Source organism: Echeneis naucrates, chromosome 9 (genome assembly GCF_900963305.1).
Source record: "Echeneis naucrates chromosome 9, fEcheNa1.1, whole genome shotgun sequence".
Lineage (NCBI taxonomy): Eukaryota > Metazoa > Chordata > Actinopteri > Carangiformes > Echeneidae > Echeneis > Echeneis naucrates.
Genome location: NC_042519.1, coordinates 23,375,393 through 23,392,185, shown reverse-complemented (window position 1 = coordinate 23,392,185; position 16,793 = coordinate 23,375,393). Strand labels below are relative to the sequence as shown.

At 46.5% G+C, this 16,793-nt stretch overlaps 1 protein-coding gene across 1 annotated transcript; it reads left to right on the top strand.

The window, feature by feature from the left end:
• The first annotated feature begins 548 nt into the window (after nucleotides 1-548).
• mmp11a (matrix metallopeptidase 11a) lies at nucleotides 549-16,580 on the top strand. The gene is made up of 8 exons (XM_029510709.1): nucleotides 549-886; nucleotides 7,494-7,720; nucleotides 10,420-10,563; nucleotides 11,995-12,128; nucleotides 12,269-12,513; nucleotides 13,218-13,422; nucleotides 14,310-14,564; nucleotides 14,641-16,580. Exons 1-8 carry the CDS (start codon nucleotides 782-784, stop codon nucleotides 14,757-14,759), a joined length of 1,434 nt encoding a protein of 477 aa, XP_029366569.1. The 5' UTR covers nucleotides 549-781; the 3' UTR covers nucleotides 14,760-16,580.
• Nucleotides 16,581-16,793: the final 213 nt, after the last annotated feature.

Genomic DNA, 16,793 nt, shown 5'->3' with positions numbered 1-16,793 from the left:
CATTGTTGTTGTCATTGTCGTTGTCATTGTTGTTGTTGTTGTTGCTGCTGTCACTGTTGTCATTATTGTTGTTGTTGTTGTTGTTGTTGTTGCTGCTGTCATTGTTGTTGTCGTTATTGTTGTTGTTGTTGTTGTTGCTCTCATTGTTGTTGTCGTTATTGTTGTTGTTGTTATTGTTGTTGTTGTTGTTGTTGTCGTTATTGTTGTTGTTGTTGTTGTTGTTGTTGTTGTAGTTGTTGTCGTCGTTATTGTTGTTGTTGTTGTTGTTGTTGTTGTTGTTGTTGTCGTTAAGGCTCACAGAGACATTCAGTGACATTCAGAGTGTTTTCTGACTGTCTGGGGAGTTTTAGGTTGTTCATGTTCTGCTAATTGTTGAATGAAAATAATAATAAGATTGAAAGTGTCTGTAACCTCCAAAGGGTTCGGGTTCGGCTTCGGGTCCACCGTCATCTGTTCTGAGTTGACTCTGTTGTGGCAGAGAAAGAGTTAAGGGTCACGTGGTGGCGGGTGGTATTGTCGCCCCGGGCCGTTAAAAAAGCTCATGTGGGAGAAAAAAACTTGAGAGAACAAAGAAATGAGAGTCTATTTAAGGAGAGCCGGATCCTGCAGCCCGAGAGTCCATGAGAGTCCCCGACGGTCCCTGAAGGTGCCTGAAGGTCCCTGAAGGTCCCTGGCTGTCCCTGAAGGTCCCTGAAGGTCCCTGGCTGTCCCTGAAGGTCCCTGAAGGTCCCTGACCGTCCCTGAAGGTCCCTGAAGGTCCAGGCTCTGCGCTCCGCTCAGGATGCGGACCTCTCTGTTCTTCTGCTGCTGCGTCTTTGCGCTCCAAAGTCTGCAGGACGCGCGCTGCGTCCCGGTGCGGAGATCCATCCGGTTCAAGGAGCCGCCGGTGAGTCCGGACTCACTTAAACTTAAAAACTCAGCGTGGACACGTGTTTGTTTGACTGTGTTTTTCTTGGCAGGCATGCAGAAGGCATGAAAAACAAATCCGGTGTATCTTTTCCTCTTCTATTCTTCTGTCCTGCCACGTGCACGCGCTCTCCCTTTGATCAGCGGGACCAAATGACACTCGTGTTGTAATTAAGAAAAATGGTTATTTTCCCACCTGTCACTGTAATCAGCTGCTCTTATTCCGAAGAAATTACTATCATCACTATTTACCTTTCTGTCTGCTCAGCAGAAAGTGAGGCAGGATGACAGCAGCGTGTTTTGGGGGGGCTGCGGTCCGTGTCTGCAGGGCAGGAAGCTGTAATAACAGCTCTTAAAGGCATTTTGTCAACAACACCATAAAAGAGAAGGGTCCAACACATGGAGCCGGCATGGAGGCGTCAGTGCTGCGTTCACTGTCACTGCTCTGATGTTAAACTGACGACTCCATCACTGTCATTGGCGTGTCTTGGCCTGAAGCCAAAGTGAGACACAGGTTGTGTTCCATCTGCAGGTAAACAGGTAAATAAGTGATGCATCCAAACACACAGGCGGCTGAGCTGGAGGAGAGGAAGCAGCCTGGAAGTTTCCCTCAAACATGGAAGTCGTCTTGATTATTTAAGTTAGATTGTAGATAAGGTTTCTGAGGCTGAATCATCTGGTTTGTTCCGTTGTTAGAGCACTTTGAGATATAAGATGGAAATGTGAGATTTACTGATGAGAGGAATAAATACCAGGAAGTGGTTCAGATTGTATCAAAGACAGTTTGTCTCCAGTGAAGAACCTGAATTCACCTTAAAGTAAAACATGAGTGGGGAATAAAGATGGGCGGAGCCTCCCGATGTCACTCACTGAGCTTCATCACCAACTCCGGCCTAACACCAGAATAATCCTTTTGTTTTCCTACGGCAGCAGCTGGGAGGACAAAATATCAGACTATAAATAAAAAAAGGATCATTTGTCCTTGAAATCCCAAGAAAAGTTTCCACTTTGAATCCATTAAGTCCTTAAAATGAGTTTAACCTGTGAAGACAATGGTAGCATCGTTAGAATCCTCCAGTTGTGAAGCTGTGATTGGCCGAGGATGTGACGTGTGGTCAGCTGATCGCCACCAAAGGGCAGATGATAAATATGGAGGAGTCACAAGATGATTGGCAGAAACATTTTTTCTCAGGTGACCGATCTGGGCGACGCCTGCATCTTTTGCAGCTGCAGCTGGAACAGCTGATGTTTTGTCTGCTGGTCATCTCTTTGCAGAGTCTGATCTGTAGTTCTGCCAATTTCCCTGGTTGTTGACAAAAGGGTGAGTGATTGCACAGGTCTGGACAGGCCTCTGTGGCATTCATGGCACATACATGGAGTGTTTTCTCCGGAGTAAAAAGGTGGGGGGGTTACGCGTTTTGTCCCATCGTGTTGACGTGATTGGTCCAGGAACCGTGAGAGCAAAGGTGACATCAGAGCGGCTCCGGGTTCCCATCGAGCAGATCTAGGTCACAGCTGCGAGTGGGACACAACACGGTTGGTGTGGGGGGGGGCAGTTAAAGAACTCATGCACCCCTCCTCACAAAGCTAATCATATGCTTTTGTTCGTTAGCACGAGCATCCAGCCTGGTCCTTTTCCTAAAAAGGTGGGGGTGGGGGGGGGCATTAGAGGTGACTGTCAGGACGTACTTGAAGCCATTAAAGTCCACATCAGTGAGTTTGTGGATGGAACTGAGATCTACTGAGACCTTCAGACCTGATGGACCTCTAACTTCTACCTGCTGCATGAAAATACTTTTATTTGTTTTAAAAAACCTAAAAGATACAACAAACGTCAGAGTTCAAAGGTCACGAGTCAAAGATCAAAGCTGCTGTGAAGAGTGAGCCAATGAAGATACGCTAACTTCAGGTAAACACCAGATGTTGGTCCATTTGGGTTTTAGGCGTGGCTTTGTTGTGACATCACAAAGGTCAGGAAGTCCAGACTTCTGCTTTTAAGGCTCTGGTGTCATTATAAAACTCACAGGTCAACCTTTAGACCTTTAAAATGCTCAGACCGTCTGATTGTGAAATCCTGATTTCAACTCTTAACTTGAGAAGCCCCAAACAAAGGAGCCTCGACCATAAGCTGACGACTGATCCGTCAGGTAACTGTTACCCCCCTTTTCCTTTATGACTGTCAGCAGGCAGGAGATCTGAGTCTGAGAGCTCAGAGGAAGAGAGTTATCGAGCCAGGAGAGATAAGAGACGGAGGCAGATGCCCAGATGGCTTATATCACCTTTTGCTGCCGGGAGTTTCTGATGTGCTGAAGATATGTCGGATTAGGATACTAAGAACGGAGATAACGAGACATTTCTCGATGAAAAATTTGGACATCCTCCCGCCTATCTGGCAACAATAACTCCTCTCTCACTGTAAGCAACTGTGTTTTCAGTGAGCACACCCTTCAAATTGAAACCTTATCTGTCTCCTTGAATAAACACTCACTTATGTCTTACTTCCCATCATCCGGATTTACTCTTATTATGTTTATGGAGCTTCTCTCAGACGGTTTCTAACATGCATGAAGTAGCCAGAAAAACTGACGTTCCAATATGGTTTTTTTCTGCTGCACACTTGGAAAACTTTGACGTTACTTTTCCTGGGTCTTCCTTTTCCTCTTTCGTTTTCAGGTTGTTAAACGGGATGTGAGTGTAAGTCAGGAGGAATTTCCTTTTTGATGAACCTTCTCTCCCTCAGTTATAGATTTCCTGCTGCTGTGACTCAAAACATGTTTGTGTGGGCGCAGTGACTTCTGGTCTATTGATGGTTCTTTGTCTTTTTTGACACAGACCTCCTCCCAGCATGTTCGTGGGCCTCCAGGCCAAGTGCCACCTCAATCGAGTTAGTCTAAAAATATCTGGAAGATCAATCACGAATGAAACGATCATCAGTCCCAGTCCTGATTTAGCTTTTTTCAGTTTCAGTTTTTCTAACAGCAGGAAATAGTTCATTTGTCAGGGACTATTTTGAGCAGCGGATTCATCGACATTTGGTGGTTTGGTGAGTTCGTGGAGGCGTCGTGGTTCATGGTACTCAGCGACTCACTGGTGTGCTTTTAACACATTTGGAAACAGAAGAAGAAGAAGATATATCACTCTCATCTTTGTCTTTCATGCAGTAAGATCAGAAGTACGCCGACGTCCTGAATTCATAGTTTTAGTTTTACTGTTGAATTTTTGCTTTGAAATGAGAGAACAGCGAGAAGAGACTGACTGTCTCTACTTCTGCCGTCAAACTGATGGCGTTAAGGATGGACGGACCAGCAGTCAAAATGTCCCGCTATCTTCTGGCTCCATGCAGGTCTTTGGTCCTGTCAACGTAAAGCACAGTGGCCTGGTAGTTGGTGGGGGGGGGGGGGTTGTCAGACTGGAGTCACTCCTCAGACGTTCCCTGTCCAGACACGTCTTCCTTCTGCTCTCTGAATACCACAGGCGGATCTCCACGTCCTGTCATCACTGTAACTGGAAGCGTGATGTGTCCGTACATGTAATGCCCCCCCCCACTTCAGTCCCCACCACTGTCACACTGTGGAGCAGCAGCTCTGAGGCCTTTCGTGTCTCCTCAGCAGAACGTGACAGACTAATCGTCTTCGGTGGTATTCTTGTTTTTCTTTCTTCCACCGACGTCATCTCGCCGTCTGCTGACAGGATTTCCACTGTCTGCTCTGAAATTACACAAGAACGCACAGACACCATCAGCAAACTGTCAGGGCCGCATCGGAGCATTCCAGCTGTCACCGTGACGGTCTGAAACACTTTACGGACGATTCCGTCCTGGAAAAATCCTGAACCTGACGTCCGGATCAAAGCGTTGGTCTCAACACTGGTGGGGAAACCCGCCGTGACGTCACCCAGCGGTCTGTGAACTGCTGCTTTGAAGCCACAAGCTTTTAATTTGGATGTCAATCACAATGTAGCCACGTCCCCTAATGTATCCTCTGTTTTCCTCTAAACTGGAACAAAATCCTAATTATGTTTTATTAGAGACGTGAAACTAGAGACCGAGACCACAAACTCATCAGGAAAACGTTTACTGAGCTGATCTGGGAGGAGGAGGGACATTTTCCCATAGACTTCAACACAACCTGACTTCAGTGGCGTCGTCCCCTGGAGGTCATTAGATGGGATGAAGGTTAAAGACACTTCAGCTTTTGCTTCAGTTCAACAACTAAAACACAGTAAACGTTGGTAAATCACTTGTCGAAGGAAAACGGAGCAGTCGGGCGTTCGTGTCAGCAAACGTCTGAGAGAGATTTCGTCTTCAGGATGGATCAGACACGCTGATGTCATTAATGTTGTAAAGTATTTTCGGCATCCTTTGATTGTTTTTATTGAACAGCTGAGTGAAAAGAGGGAGAAAGGAGAAAGTTTGAGAGTGAAGAGTTTCACATTTTCCGATAAAAACCGGAAAACAGAGTTTTTCCAGACAGAGTTTGTTTCGTCTTTGACGGTGAACTGTGATAAGACACCTGCTGGGAATCAGCTGGGGGGTCGGACGGGTCAAACAATACATTTGATACACTGGTGGGGGGGGGGTTAGTCTTTTATTGACTTTTTTTCCAATCTCACCTCTTTGAAATGACCCCCCCCCCCCACTGAGTATTAGCTGAAGTTTTATGAACCTGAAAGCCGACGGTCAGCTTCAGTCCCATTTGGGGGGGGTGGGGGGGGGTGCAGCTGTCGGGCGGTGATTGACAGTGTAAGACTCAACAAACACTAAAGCGAGGCAGCGTTTACATTTTCAAATCAAATCAAATCAACTCAGATTTATTTTACATCTTTACGTATAACGCAGGTCTAACTCTTCATGAAATGATTTAAAGAGACCCAACAGGATCGGACTGGATCGACATTTTCATCCCTCCAGTTGTGGCCTGTCATAACATCATAACAGGCATGATGGCAAAATACATCAGCTGATTGTGAAATACACAACAAACAAAAGTGTCTGTTTCTGCAGTTTCATCTCCAAACTTGACCAAGTTTTGTTTACATTCAGCGTCTTTCTGCAGAAAATATTACGTAATATTAAATATCACATTATATCTACTTTGATTTTAAAGGTTCTTTGTGTGTTTTCTGTTAACGCTGAAAACATGAAGTCAGTGTAAAAAACTGCAAACAGATAAAGAGTGAATTCCACGCAAGCTGTTTCGTGTTATCGGACTTTGCTGATACGGTTCAGAGCTGCTGCTGCTTGATAAGACTTTTGTTGTCCGTCTCTGCTGCAGCAGCGAGGCGAACCTCCGCTCAGGCAGAATCAGCAGACTTCTTCAGGACGACACGACCCAGAAAAGCAGAAAGCTGCAGCACAGAGACTCTCAAACGTGTAAAAGAGCTTTTTGCATCAGACTAAGCAGCTACAATCTCCTTTAAACAAAGAGAAACACAGGAGGCGGGGGCTGGGGGCCGGGGGCCCGGGGCCGGGGGGGCTCAGGGAGGTGTGTACTGTTTGTTCTGTGATCCAGACCCATCAGTCACCGTGTTACTGCAGTCTGGAGCACATTCCACAAATCCTGCTGGGTTTTGTTCCTCATAACCTACAACAGTGCCCCAGTCTGAGTGGGGGGGGCTTTAAACACAACAAAACACCATCGTGACTTCTCTCACATAAACATCCTGGATTCATTTATTGCACTTTTTATGGCTCTATGTAAATTAAATCTAAAAGTCAGTTCGTTGAGGCTACAGGTCATGTTTTTTTCTTGCCGTGCGGTGAAATCCAGATGTTGGTGGGTTTCTCGTGGACCCGGCAGGTTCCACCGTTCAGCAGATGCTCCAGAACTGTCACTGGATCTGATCCCAACCCTGAAAACAGATTGATTATAAACCTGCTCGTTAGTGTGAAGCTGAGCTGATCCTGAGGTCAAAGGTCAGGGTGGTGCAGAAACCCTGGAGCGTTGATGTACCAGAGAAGCTTTGGGAAGATTCGTAGGATCAGATGATGAGCGGTAATTTGTCTCATCCTCCGTTGCTATGTATCGATAGCGTCTTTTCCCACAGGTTATTCTGAGCCTCAGCGGTGGAAACAGGAAATGCACGTAATTTTGCGATATGAAGAGAACACCCAAACGCTCCCACTGAGCTGCGGTGCTGCAGATGTGGTTTGGTTTTCCAGAATGACGACTGAATCAGATGAGGAGGTGCGGACGGGACGCCTCTCCTCTGTAATTTGCTTCTCTGGAAATGAGCAGAGCCATTTCCTCTGGATCTGGCGGGGGGGTATTAAGGATAATGGGACACTCTGGGACCTGCTGTCTCCTAAACTGGGCCAGCTCAGAGATCAGAATGAATTCAGACGAACGTGTGATAAAGGGCTTCCTGGTTCCTCTTGACACTTTAGCTTCTTTGGTCACTTTTGATGAGATGAAATCTGGTTTTCAGTGTTTGTTGTGGGTGCGCTGAGGACGAATCCTTCCTGCTTCCCCCTCCAAATGAACAGGGTGACATGAGTCGAAATGAAATTTCAGGTCTGATGACGCTGACCTATCATCAGCTCAGGTGTATGACTTCCTTACATGATTTGTCCTCTGTGGTCGTTCCAGGTCTCGGAAAAGTTCCCCGACCTGAAGAAACGAGGAAAACCAGCATACGCTCAGGACTTAGTGAAGGAGACGGGTTTGGCGAGCAACACCTCGAACTCATGGAACCGGCCTCGCTGCGGCGTTCCAGACTTCCCCACGCAGAGGGAGGTGAACTATCGAGGACGCCACCGCCACAGACGCTACGTCCTGTACGGAGGACGCTTGGACAAGACGGACCTCACCTACAGGTACGACCTCAGCGTTTCACCACGCAGCCACGAAAAAATTCACCCTTCTGCGTTACTTTACAGGTCCAGGTTTAGAGACAATCAACGGTTCAGACAGGCGAAAGAAAAATCCAAAACCTTCAGAAAGTCACTTCAGTTCTTGTTGAGGTTGTTTCTGCTGCCACAGATTGGAAATCCGTTCCTGCAGCTTTAAAGAGAGAAGTAACACAATTTACGTTTTGAAGGATGAGCTGAAGGAGAAAATAAATCAAACGTCGACATTAGTGAGAAAAACAAGTCTTGAAATTATGATTCTGAAAAAAAAGGGGGTGATGGTTTTCTTTCATCTAAGACTTTGGCACCATTCTGAGTCTGGCAGTCGTCTGCTGCCTCTCTGTCTGTGTCTCCTGGGGTCCCTTTCATTGCAGTCATTCTTTAACTTAACAGTATATTAAGACGGGCTGGGGGGGCAGCGGCCTTTTATCAGCTGCACCGACCGCAGACTAATAAGATTCTGCTGGATCGAACCGACGGTGACACCCGAGTGATCTGCGCCTCTGTACGACCCAACAGGGCCGCCGTCGCTGCTCGCTCCCTTTAAATGACTAATGAGACCCTGCGTTCGCCTTTCATTCACAATCAGCCACCTTTCTGAGTGGAGCAAGTTAAGGCATGAAGCTGGAAGTCACGGCGGGTCAGACGAGTTGTTCTAACTGATTTAACGGCTGTTAGCGAAACTGAAAAGGAGCCTGTCAGGCTGCCGTTGGGGTGACAGAGGTCGTTCATCGGCTCGGCTTTAATGATATTAAAAATGGAAGGCGTCGTTTCACCACAATCTGCAGAATTAAAGGATAAATCTGCTGAGAGTCGGAGCTACTGTCAACAAATTCCACAAAAAAGGCAAAAAGTTCTTCGCTGCTGAATGAAATCAATGAAATACACATGAAAGGAGATTAAATCAGAGCTGAACGCTTCATCAGAGGAGCTTCAGTTTATTTATGAGATTTAAGGTTTTAATGAGACGTTTCCTCAGAGGATATGTGACACTTGATGTTTGATGATGTTATATCGTATACTTTGTTCGTTCAAGAAGAAAACATCGCTGAAATATTCTGTTCACCGTCACATGACTCACATTTCAGAGGCTGGAACTGAATCACGTCTTTATTATAAATGTCTGACTGAAACAGTTTTAATCCTGAAGCTAAAAGGAGGAAAAGATTTCTTATTGTTATTGTTGTTGTTGTTGTCGTCAGATGATGCGTCCACATCTGGACCACAGCTGAAATCTGAGCAGAGCTGGAAGCAGCTGGGCCGGATTGGACCTGGACACGTGTTGGTTTTGGGTCTTTTCATGGGATTAGTTGACTAAACAGAGAGTAACGCTGATTTAGGAGCAGATGGAGACTCTGTGTCGTCACACAGTTTGGTTTCATTCAGAAGATTTGAATTTACTGACCACGTGTTGGTTGGCGGTTGGCGAAGGTTCTGGGTTTGGCCAGAAATATGCTCTTTAGGTTAATGAGTGACTCTAAAGTGTGAGTTTAATGGCTGTTTGTCTATAAATGTCGATGTGCTTTGATTGATTGGCGACCCCACCCTCGCCCCAGTGGCTGCTGGGATTGGTCCCGCCCCACGACCCTGACAGATAAGTATTATAGATGATCACACGATGACCGGAGGACATCAATAGACCAGGACTCATTGCGACATGTGTTTGGAGTTACAGAGCGGGAGGAACGACGGCTCATCAGAAAGGAAATGATAAAAGTTGATCCAGAAATCCCTCGTGAGGTCGGCCGAGCATCACAAACTGGTTTTACTGGAGAAGCTCCAGGTGAAATCCATCTTTAATCATTCGGCTGTGCGATAAGCTGAACTTTGCGCTGAGGAACGTCCCTTTGAGCAAATATTTGTCCCGCTGGACTGTTTGCACCAGAACACGTCGACGGTCAGAAAACATCCCTTCATTTGTGACTGAAACCAAAGAGACTGTTTTTTTTTATTGGTCATGTACCGCTAAATTAAAAGCACATTTCCCATAAACCCTGCTGTTTCCTGTCCCTCCTCACCACGAACGTCAGTTCTGCTCTCAGTTACGTGCCAACTCTCTAAAGTGAAGGTTCACAGAATTATTGGAACTGACAGGATCATGAACTTCAATGATGTGATTGACAGACTGTACCAACCAATCAGGACTGAGAAACATTAAGTTTAAAAAAACCTGTTGCATCGTGTTAGTTTAACCTGTAAACAGACAGTCAGATTCACACTGAAGTTGCGTTGCCAGGTTTGATAAACGCTGCAGACGCCTAACATGTCCTGACAGCTTCGCTTCAGCCTCATGACGCCGCTTCAACCTTCTCATCTCACTCACAGAATTCACAGACACATCCCAAAATATTAAAGTGCTCCTTTAAGGCCAACACAGATCTACAAAAAAATGATACAAAAAAAGGAAAACGCTTTGGTGATGAATTATTAGAATTTTGATGATGATTGTTGCCTGTTTCTGGTCTTTATGCTAAATCTCTTCTAATTAACTGATTATGTTTTCTGTGATTTTCTGATTGTGTGTTTTTATCTCCCTGGGTGGTTTGATCTGAGGGGTGCCTTGTTTTGTTCGTCAGCCTGACGAACCTCCCCGCAGCAGATATCAGATGATGGTCTGTGTGTGTGTGTGTGATTGTGCGTTTGACACCTGCTTCGGTTTCCTGCAGGATCGTCCGGTTTCCCTGGCAGATTGGCGAGCAGAAGGTTCGACGTGTCTTCCGGGAAGCTCTTAAGATCTGGAGTGACGTCACACCGCTCACCTTCACCGAGGTCCACAGCGGGAAGGCCGACATCCGGATCGACTTCACCAGGTGGGCGCACAAACACAACAAGTCTGAGTTAACGTCAGCAGCTCAAACACGACCTGCTCTGTCTTTACTTCACTGACACCTAAATATCAAAAAGACAAAGAACGCAGTGGAGTTCCAACAGAAACTTTATGGTGTTTAGTACGTCAGCCGTCAGTCGGCCCTTCGTTATCCTCCGTCAGATCCAGCCCCTTTGGATTTTTATCTGCGTCTGGAGGAGCGTCAGCTTTTTTCCAGAAAAGTTTTTGGTACCACTTCCTTTTGTTTTCCTTCTCCGGCTCCTCCGGCTGCAGAGCTTTCCTGAGGGAAAGGTTTTCCTGAACGAGGCAGAACTTTTCTCTGTCCCGGTCCAACAGCTGAGTCTCATGATGCTTCCGGACGCTTTCCAGATAAGTCCTGACATGGTCGCTGTCGATTTTCTGCTGATCAAGCAGAGTTCTCAGTCTGTTTATCTCCTCCTGGAGGGAACTTTTCTCCTCCTCCCATCGGAGTCGCTGACTCTCCAGCTTTTGGTTCAGACTTTCCAGGAGCTCCCTGTTTTTGCCCTGAACTGCCTCCATCTCGTCCTTCAGGAAGAGGAACATTTCCTTCCAGGTCTGTGACTCGCAGCTCGGTCTCTGATCCCCCAGCTGAAGGGAAGTCTGGGAACTTTCCCTGCTTTCAAAAGTTTCATTCAGCTCGTCCAGCTTCTCCTCCAGTCTGGTGGCCTCCGTCTTTAGACGAAGCAGATTGTGGTGCAGCTGTTCTAGCTTTGAGGAAACTGCCCACCGGGCCTCGTCCTGCCGGGAAGTGGCCTTCTCCAGGCTGATCCAGGTGTCGTCTTCCTCCCTTCCTTGGATTCCCAGTGATTCCCTGGTGACCCTTATCTGATCCTCCAGGTCACCAAGGTAGAGTCTAAAAATCCATTCAGAGTGCCCGTTGTCAGCCATGTCCCCGTCTCCTTCTGTGATTCAACAGAATCACATAAAGGATTCTGTGATTCCGTGATGTGTGTTAGATTGTGTGATGTCACAGAGGGCTCGGTTCTGTTTCCCCCCTCATCACCAGATAGATTTCAGACCTTTCATCACTTCCAACAAACTGATTCTAAACATTCACAAGCTTCTCGGCCAAAAGAGTCCATCATGTTGAATCTGTTGTTGAGTTCTGCTGCAGGAATCAGATGAGATGAAATCTGATGTTGACGAAGAGATTCACTGAGCCACAAAGATGGAAACGGAAAAAAGAAAAGGACGAGCAGATAACAGAATCCAGTCTGAAATGACTTCATCTTCTTTGTGTTGCTCACTTTGTTTGTCCCTGTTTTAATTGCTCAGCACAGAAGTTTTGATCTGCTCTGCTAAAATGGAAAAACCCCGGAGAACGTCTCTGTTTTTGTCAGAAATTTAGGAAAAGTCCTTAGAAGAGTGTGACTGTGCTTTTATCACCCTGCAGATACTGGCATGGAGACAACCTTCCCTTCGACGGCCCGGGAGGGATTCTCGCTCACGCTTTCTTCCCCAAAACGCATCGACAGGGCGACATCCACTTTGACTACGACGAGTCCTGGACTCTGGGAAACCACATGGGTGAGTCCAGTCTGAGCAGTGCGCTCCGTTTTTATGATGATGCCGCATCATCTCAGGTTACAAACGGAAGGAAAGCAGGTCAAAACGAACGCCGTGGGACAGCATCTGAACCAGGTGTGCTTTGCCCCCCCCACCTGCAGGCACAGACCTTCTGCAGGTCGCTGCCCATGAGTTCGGGCACGTCCTGGGCCTGCAGCACTCCCGTGAGCCGGGGGCCATCATGTCGGCATACTACTCCTTCTCATATCCGCTGAAGCTGAGCGAGGACGACAAGCAAGGCATCCAGTTCCTGTACGGGGCTCAGCCGCAAGTCCCGCCCCCAACGCTGCGCCCACCACCGCAGCCCCCTGCGTCCAACCCAGAGACCAATGAGATCATCCCCAACGTGAGTCCAACTGATCTATCACACAATTCAAAAGAAGGAAATCATGGAAAGAAAAAACGGGGTCACTTCACTAAATCCATTTTATATATTTATTAAATATCCATAAAAATTAGATGTGTAAAGATTAAAAATGTCTAAATGATCATTTAACAGGCTGCGTTATATTTTAACGACGTACCCAATTATTGTTTTGTACAAGTTCATTAAAATAATTCACAGATAAAAAATGTATATTTATATACGATCGCATGTTGGAGTGACGATCAGTGGATTTCCCAGCATGCTTGGAGGCATGGATCAGTTAAAGATGGATTATTCTCTTCCTGTTTTATATCCAAGACCCAAACCTGACCGGATCAATACACACTGGGGCGCTCTACAGTGTGTGTGTGTGTGTGTTTTTAATGGTTTCTGGAGAATCTATAGCTCGGCTGGTTTTTCTGGAGTTTGTTGGAGGGAATATGGAACACAAACAGACTGAAGAGGAAGTTTGTGTGGTCACGACGCGGTTGTTTGTGAAACGAGACCACATCACACAGGAGTGTATTTTGGACCGTAGATGATAAATGAGACATTAAAATGTTTTTTCTCTCTCTCTATGGTGGTCGGACTTCAGTTCATCCATAAAATGGTTCTGTGACACTGAATCCTTTCGTGGGAATCAGTTTGTGTAGTAACGAACATGAGATCTGTTTGGTTTCCAGCCTGACGCCTGCCAGACGGACTTTGATGCCGTGTCCATGATTCGGGGCGAACTCTTCTTCTTCAAGTCGGGCTACGTTTGGCGGATCAGGGACGGGCATCTGGAGAGCGGGTACCCGGCCCTGGCGTCCCGTCACTGGAGGGGGATTCCTGACAACATCGACGCCGCCTTCGAAGACAAGTCAGGGAATATCTGGTTTTTTCAAGGTGAGAAAGAGGCGTCCAAGCTGCCACAACTCTGAGATCTGTTTAGACTGAGGTCTGGACTGAGCTGGTCCTGAAGGGTCCGAGGTGGTCCTGAAGGGTCCGAGCTGGTCCTGAAGGGTCCGAGGTGGTCCTGAAGGATCTGAGCTGGTCCTGAAGGGTCCGAGCTGGTCCTGAAGGGACTGAGCTGGTCCTGAAGGGTCCGAGGTGGTCCTGAAGGATCTGAGCTGGTCCTGAAGGGTCCGAGCTGGTCCTGAAGGGTCCGAGGTGGTCCTGAAGGGACTGAGCTGGTCCTGAAGGGTCCGAGCTGGTCCTGAATGATCTGAGCTGGTCCTGAAGGGTCCGAGGTGGTCCTGAAGGGACTGAGCTGGTCCTGAAGGGTCCGAGCTGGTCCTGAAGGGTCCGAGGTGGTCCTGAAGGGACTGAGCTGGTCCTGAAGGGTCCGAGGTGGTCCTGAAGGGTCCGAGCTGGTCCTGAAGGGTCCGAGGTGGTCCTGAAGGGACTGAGCTGGTCCTGAAGGGTCCGAGCTGGTCCTGAAGGGTCCGAGCTGGTCCTGAATAATCCGAGGTGGTCCTGAAGGGTCCGAGGTGGTCTTGAGACGGTTCTGGTCGGTAAAAGAGAATGGGGGTGTTTGATTCTGGGTCTTTGTCCAAACAACTGAATCTCCAGCTAATCAGAAATAAAATTAGACAGAAAGACAAAAAGAAACAGGAATGTCAAAACTCCCACCACTCATCATCTGTGTTTGATGAAGCCCAAACTGTCGGTTTAATAAAGTTCTTAGGTTTGACCTTTGACCTTTGTCGGGTTCATGAATGCACCGTGTTAGACGTCTTGGTATCTGAAGAGAAAGACATTAATGGCGTCCACGGTCCATCTTGTCTCTCCAGGTGAGTACTATTGGGTGTTTGATGCCGAGATGCAGATCCGAGGGCCGGAGTCCATCCGGACTTTGGGTCTGTCGGGGATCCAGGCGGCGCTGCGCTGGGGCGACGACCCCAACTACAACACCTACTTCTTCAAATCAGGCAGCTACTGGAGGTTCAGCCCCCGCCAGAACCGGGTCGAGTCAGTGTACCCGCGCAGCATGCAGGACTGGAGCGGGATCCCCGACGACGTGGATGCTGCGTTCAGGGACATCTACGGTACGGAGCAGAACAAAAACACAGAACCTGCTGATCTTTCCTGTTCTGACTTCTAAATCCACCGTCTGCTTTTCAGGCTACGCTCACTTCATCCGAGGACGGCAGTACTGGAAGTTCGATCCGGTGGGCAGGAACTCCCTGGAGGGCTACCCGCGCTACATCAGCGTCGATTTCTTCGGCTGTAGGAACGTTTGATTCAGACAGATAATTTTGAATTCCCTTTTGACGATGAAGAGGAGCTTTTTGGAACGAAGACATTTAGGATGGAACGCCTGTAAATGTGTTTCTGCTTTACTCCATTTATTGATATCAGATCGATCACAGCTTCTTCTCAGGAAAACCAGCTAATGTTTCCTCAGACTTGGCCCCTCCTGTGCAGCTACACTCATATTTATTTTGCACATTTGATCTGGGCCGAGTCATCACAGATGTGAACCGCACCGTTCTCACCTCCTTTTTTTTGAGCCTGATGTTCACAGACTGAACCAGAACAAACTGTTGTTGTTTTGTTTATTTCAGTGACATCAAATTTAAAGCTGCAGCAGGTAGATTTAGTTCCTTTAAACTCACATATCAACATTCACACTGACCAGTCACAGCAAACACAAACCCCCTTCAAGGTCTTCTGACTTTGTGAGTCTCTCTGTTCAGGGTCGCTCACAGTCGAGCTTCAAAGCAAACGTTTTACACGTTTTAACCAAATTTACAGGAAATCTGCAAAAGCAAAGGGTTCTTCTGCTGACAGCAGGAGCTGCTGTTTGAGATAAACTGTGAAGGAAAAATGTTTGTTTTGAGAGACGTGATTTAACATCCCAAAGAAGAAACACAAAAACCACCTCAGTTGTTGTGTTGTTGTTGTGACATCACAAACTTCAGGAAGTCCTGACGGCCGGTTTCAAGGTTCAGTTTCTGAATCCAGCTGTGAGCTTTTCTCTGCGGACCTCTGACACTTTTACTGTATTAATATAGAACCTGGTGCTGGTTTAGAATCAGAGACCACGTGGAGGTCCACCGTCAGACTGTACGGACCTTAAATGTTCCCTCATCACTCACACAGATCTGACGTTTCCAATTTATTCACCAAGTCAGTTTTTACTGCACTTGGTGCTTTTTTTGTTTCGTTAATTCAGGTGTTCTTCTGACTCTTTTAAATGGACGGAGAAGCTCCTATTGGAACAAATTTGTGCGACAATCAGCAAACAGTTCTGACAGTTCTGACCTCTGATGGCATGAAGACCCGAAGAGTCTTAAAAACTTTACTGTATTTATTTCTCCAGACTTTAGTCAGTGAGGATCAGTTGTTCTAATAAAATTAAATATTTCCTCACGTAGATTTGAGAGCTCTTTCTCTTCCCTGACATCATAAAAGAATTTCTGGATCTCATCATTTATGTAGACAAGAAATTCACGCGGGACTAAAAGTGTGTTGAGTTGTGTTGTCTGGATGATGATGATGATGTGAAGCTCTTCATCACTCACCAGCTCCGGGGCACCATCTAGAGTCTAACATGTCTCCCTGCAGGAGGGGACGCCCTCCGTCTCCAGTGTCTCATCCTGGAGAGGTCACAGCTGATGAATAACACCATGCTGCGTTCAGGTCGCTCTGTGTGAGGCGTTCAGGGACAGCAGCTGCTGTGGGGATCAGCGCTTCTCAACCTGACAAAGCCAGAAACCAAATGTTTCTTTCCACAACTGAAAACAATCATCTTGAAATGACTGCACACACACTTTCCTGTGTCAGGGTTTCCAGGTTGAGAACAGCTGATCACAGCGTTGGTTTTTCAGTGCAGGACACTGACGAGTCGTCACAGTTTTCATCTGTCAGCCTCTTTAATCGTTTCAACAACTTGTTTCTCGTGTTTATCAGTGAAAATATTTATACACAGTCGACTCAGCAAAAGTTTTGTGTACATACATGTCCTTGATTATTATTTTGTATTCATATGTAGCCTTTATGTTGAACATGGAAATGTATGAACTGCATATTGTTTCTTTTAATAAAACCATAATCTTTTTACCAAACTGCCTTCAGAAAGATTCAAACTTACTCATCACAGAAACTCATGCAAAGAAATTAACATTTTATACATTTTGGATGTAACAGTCAGTATATGAAGGAAAAATTTATCTATCATCAAGTTTGTGTATTCTCTTTTAATTATTTCAAGAAATTACAGTGTGGCTTTCATGAACTTTAGTAATTATATTTATGGATTATTTTTCTGTATC

Excerpts from the sequence above, each read along its gene's own strand:
- mmp11a (XM_029510709.1), top strand. The coding sequence starts at position 782 with ATGCGGACCTCTCTGTTCTTCTGCTGCTGCGTCTTTGCGCTCCAAAGT. Across the intron at positions 7,721-10,419 it reads AAGACGGACCTCACCTACAG|GATCGTCCGGTTTCCCTGGC; the intron begins GTACGACCTCAG and ends GGTTTCCTGCAG. Across the intron at positions 12,514-13,217 it reads CCAATGAGATCATCCCCAAC|CCTGACGCCTGCCAGACGGA; the intron begins GTGAGTCCAACT and ends TTTGGTTTCCAG.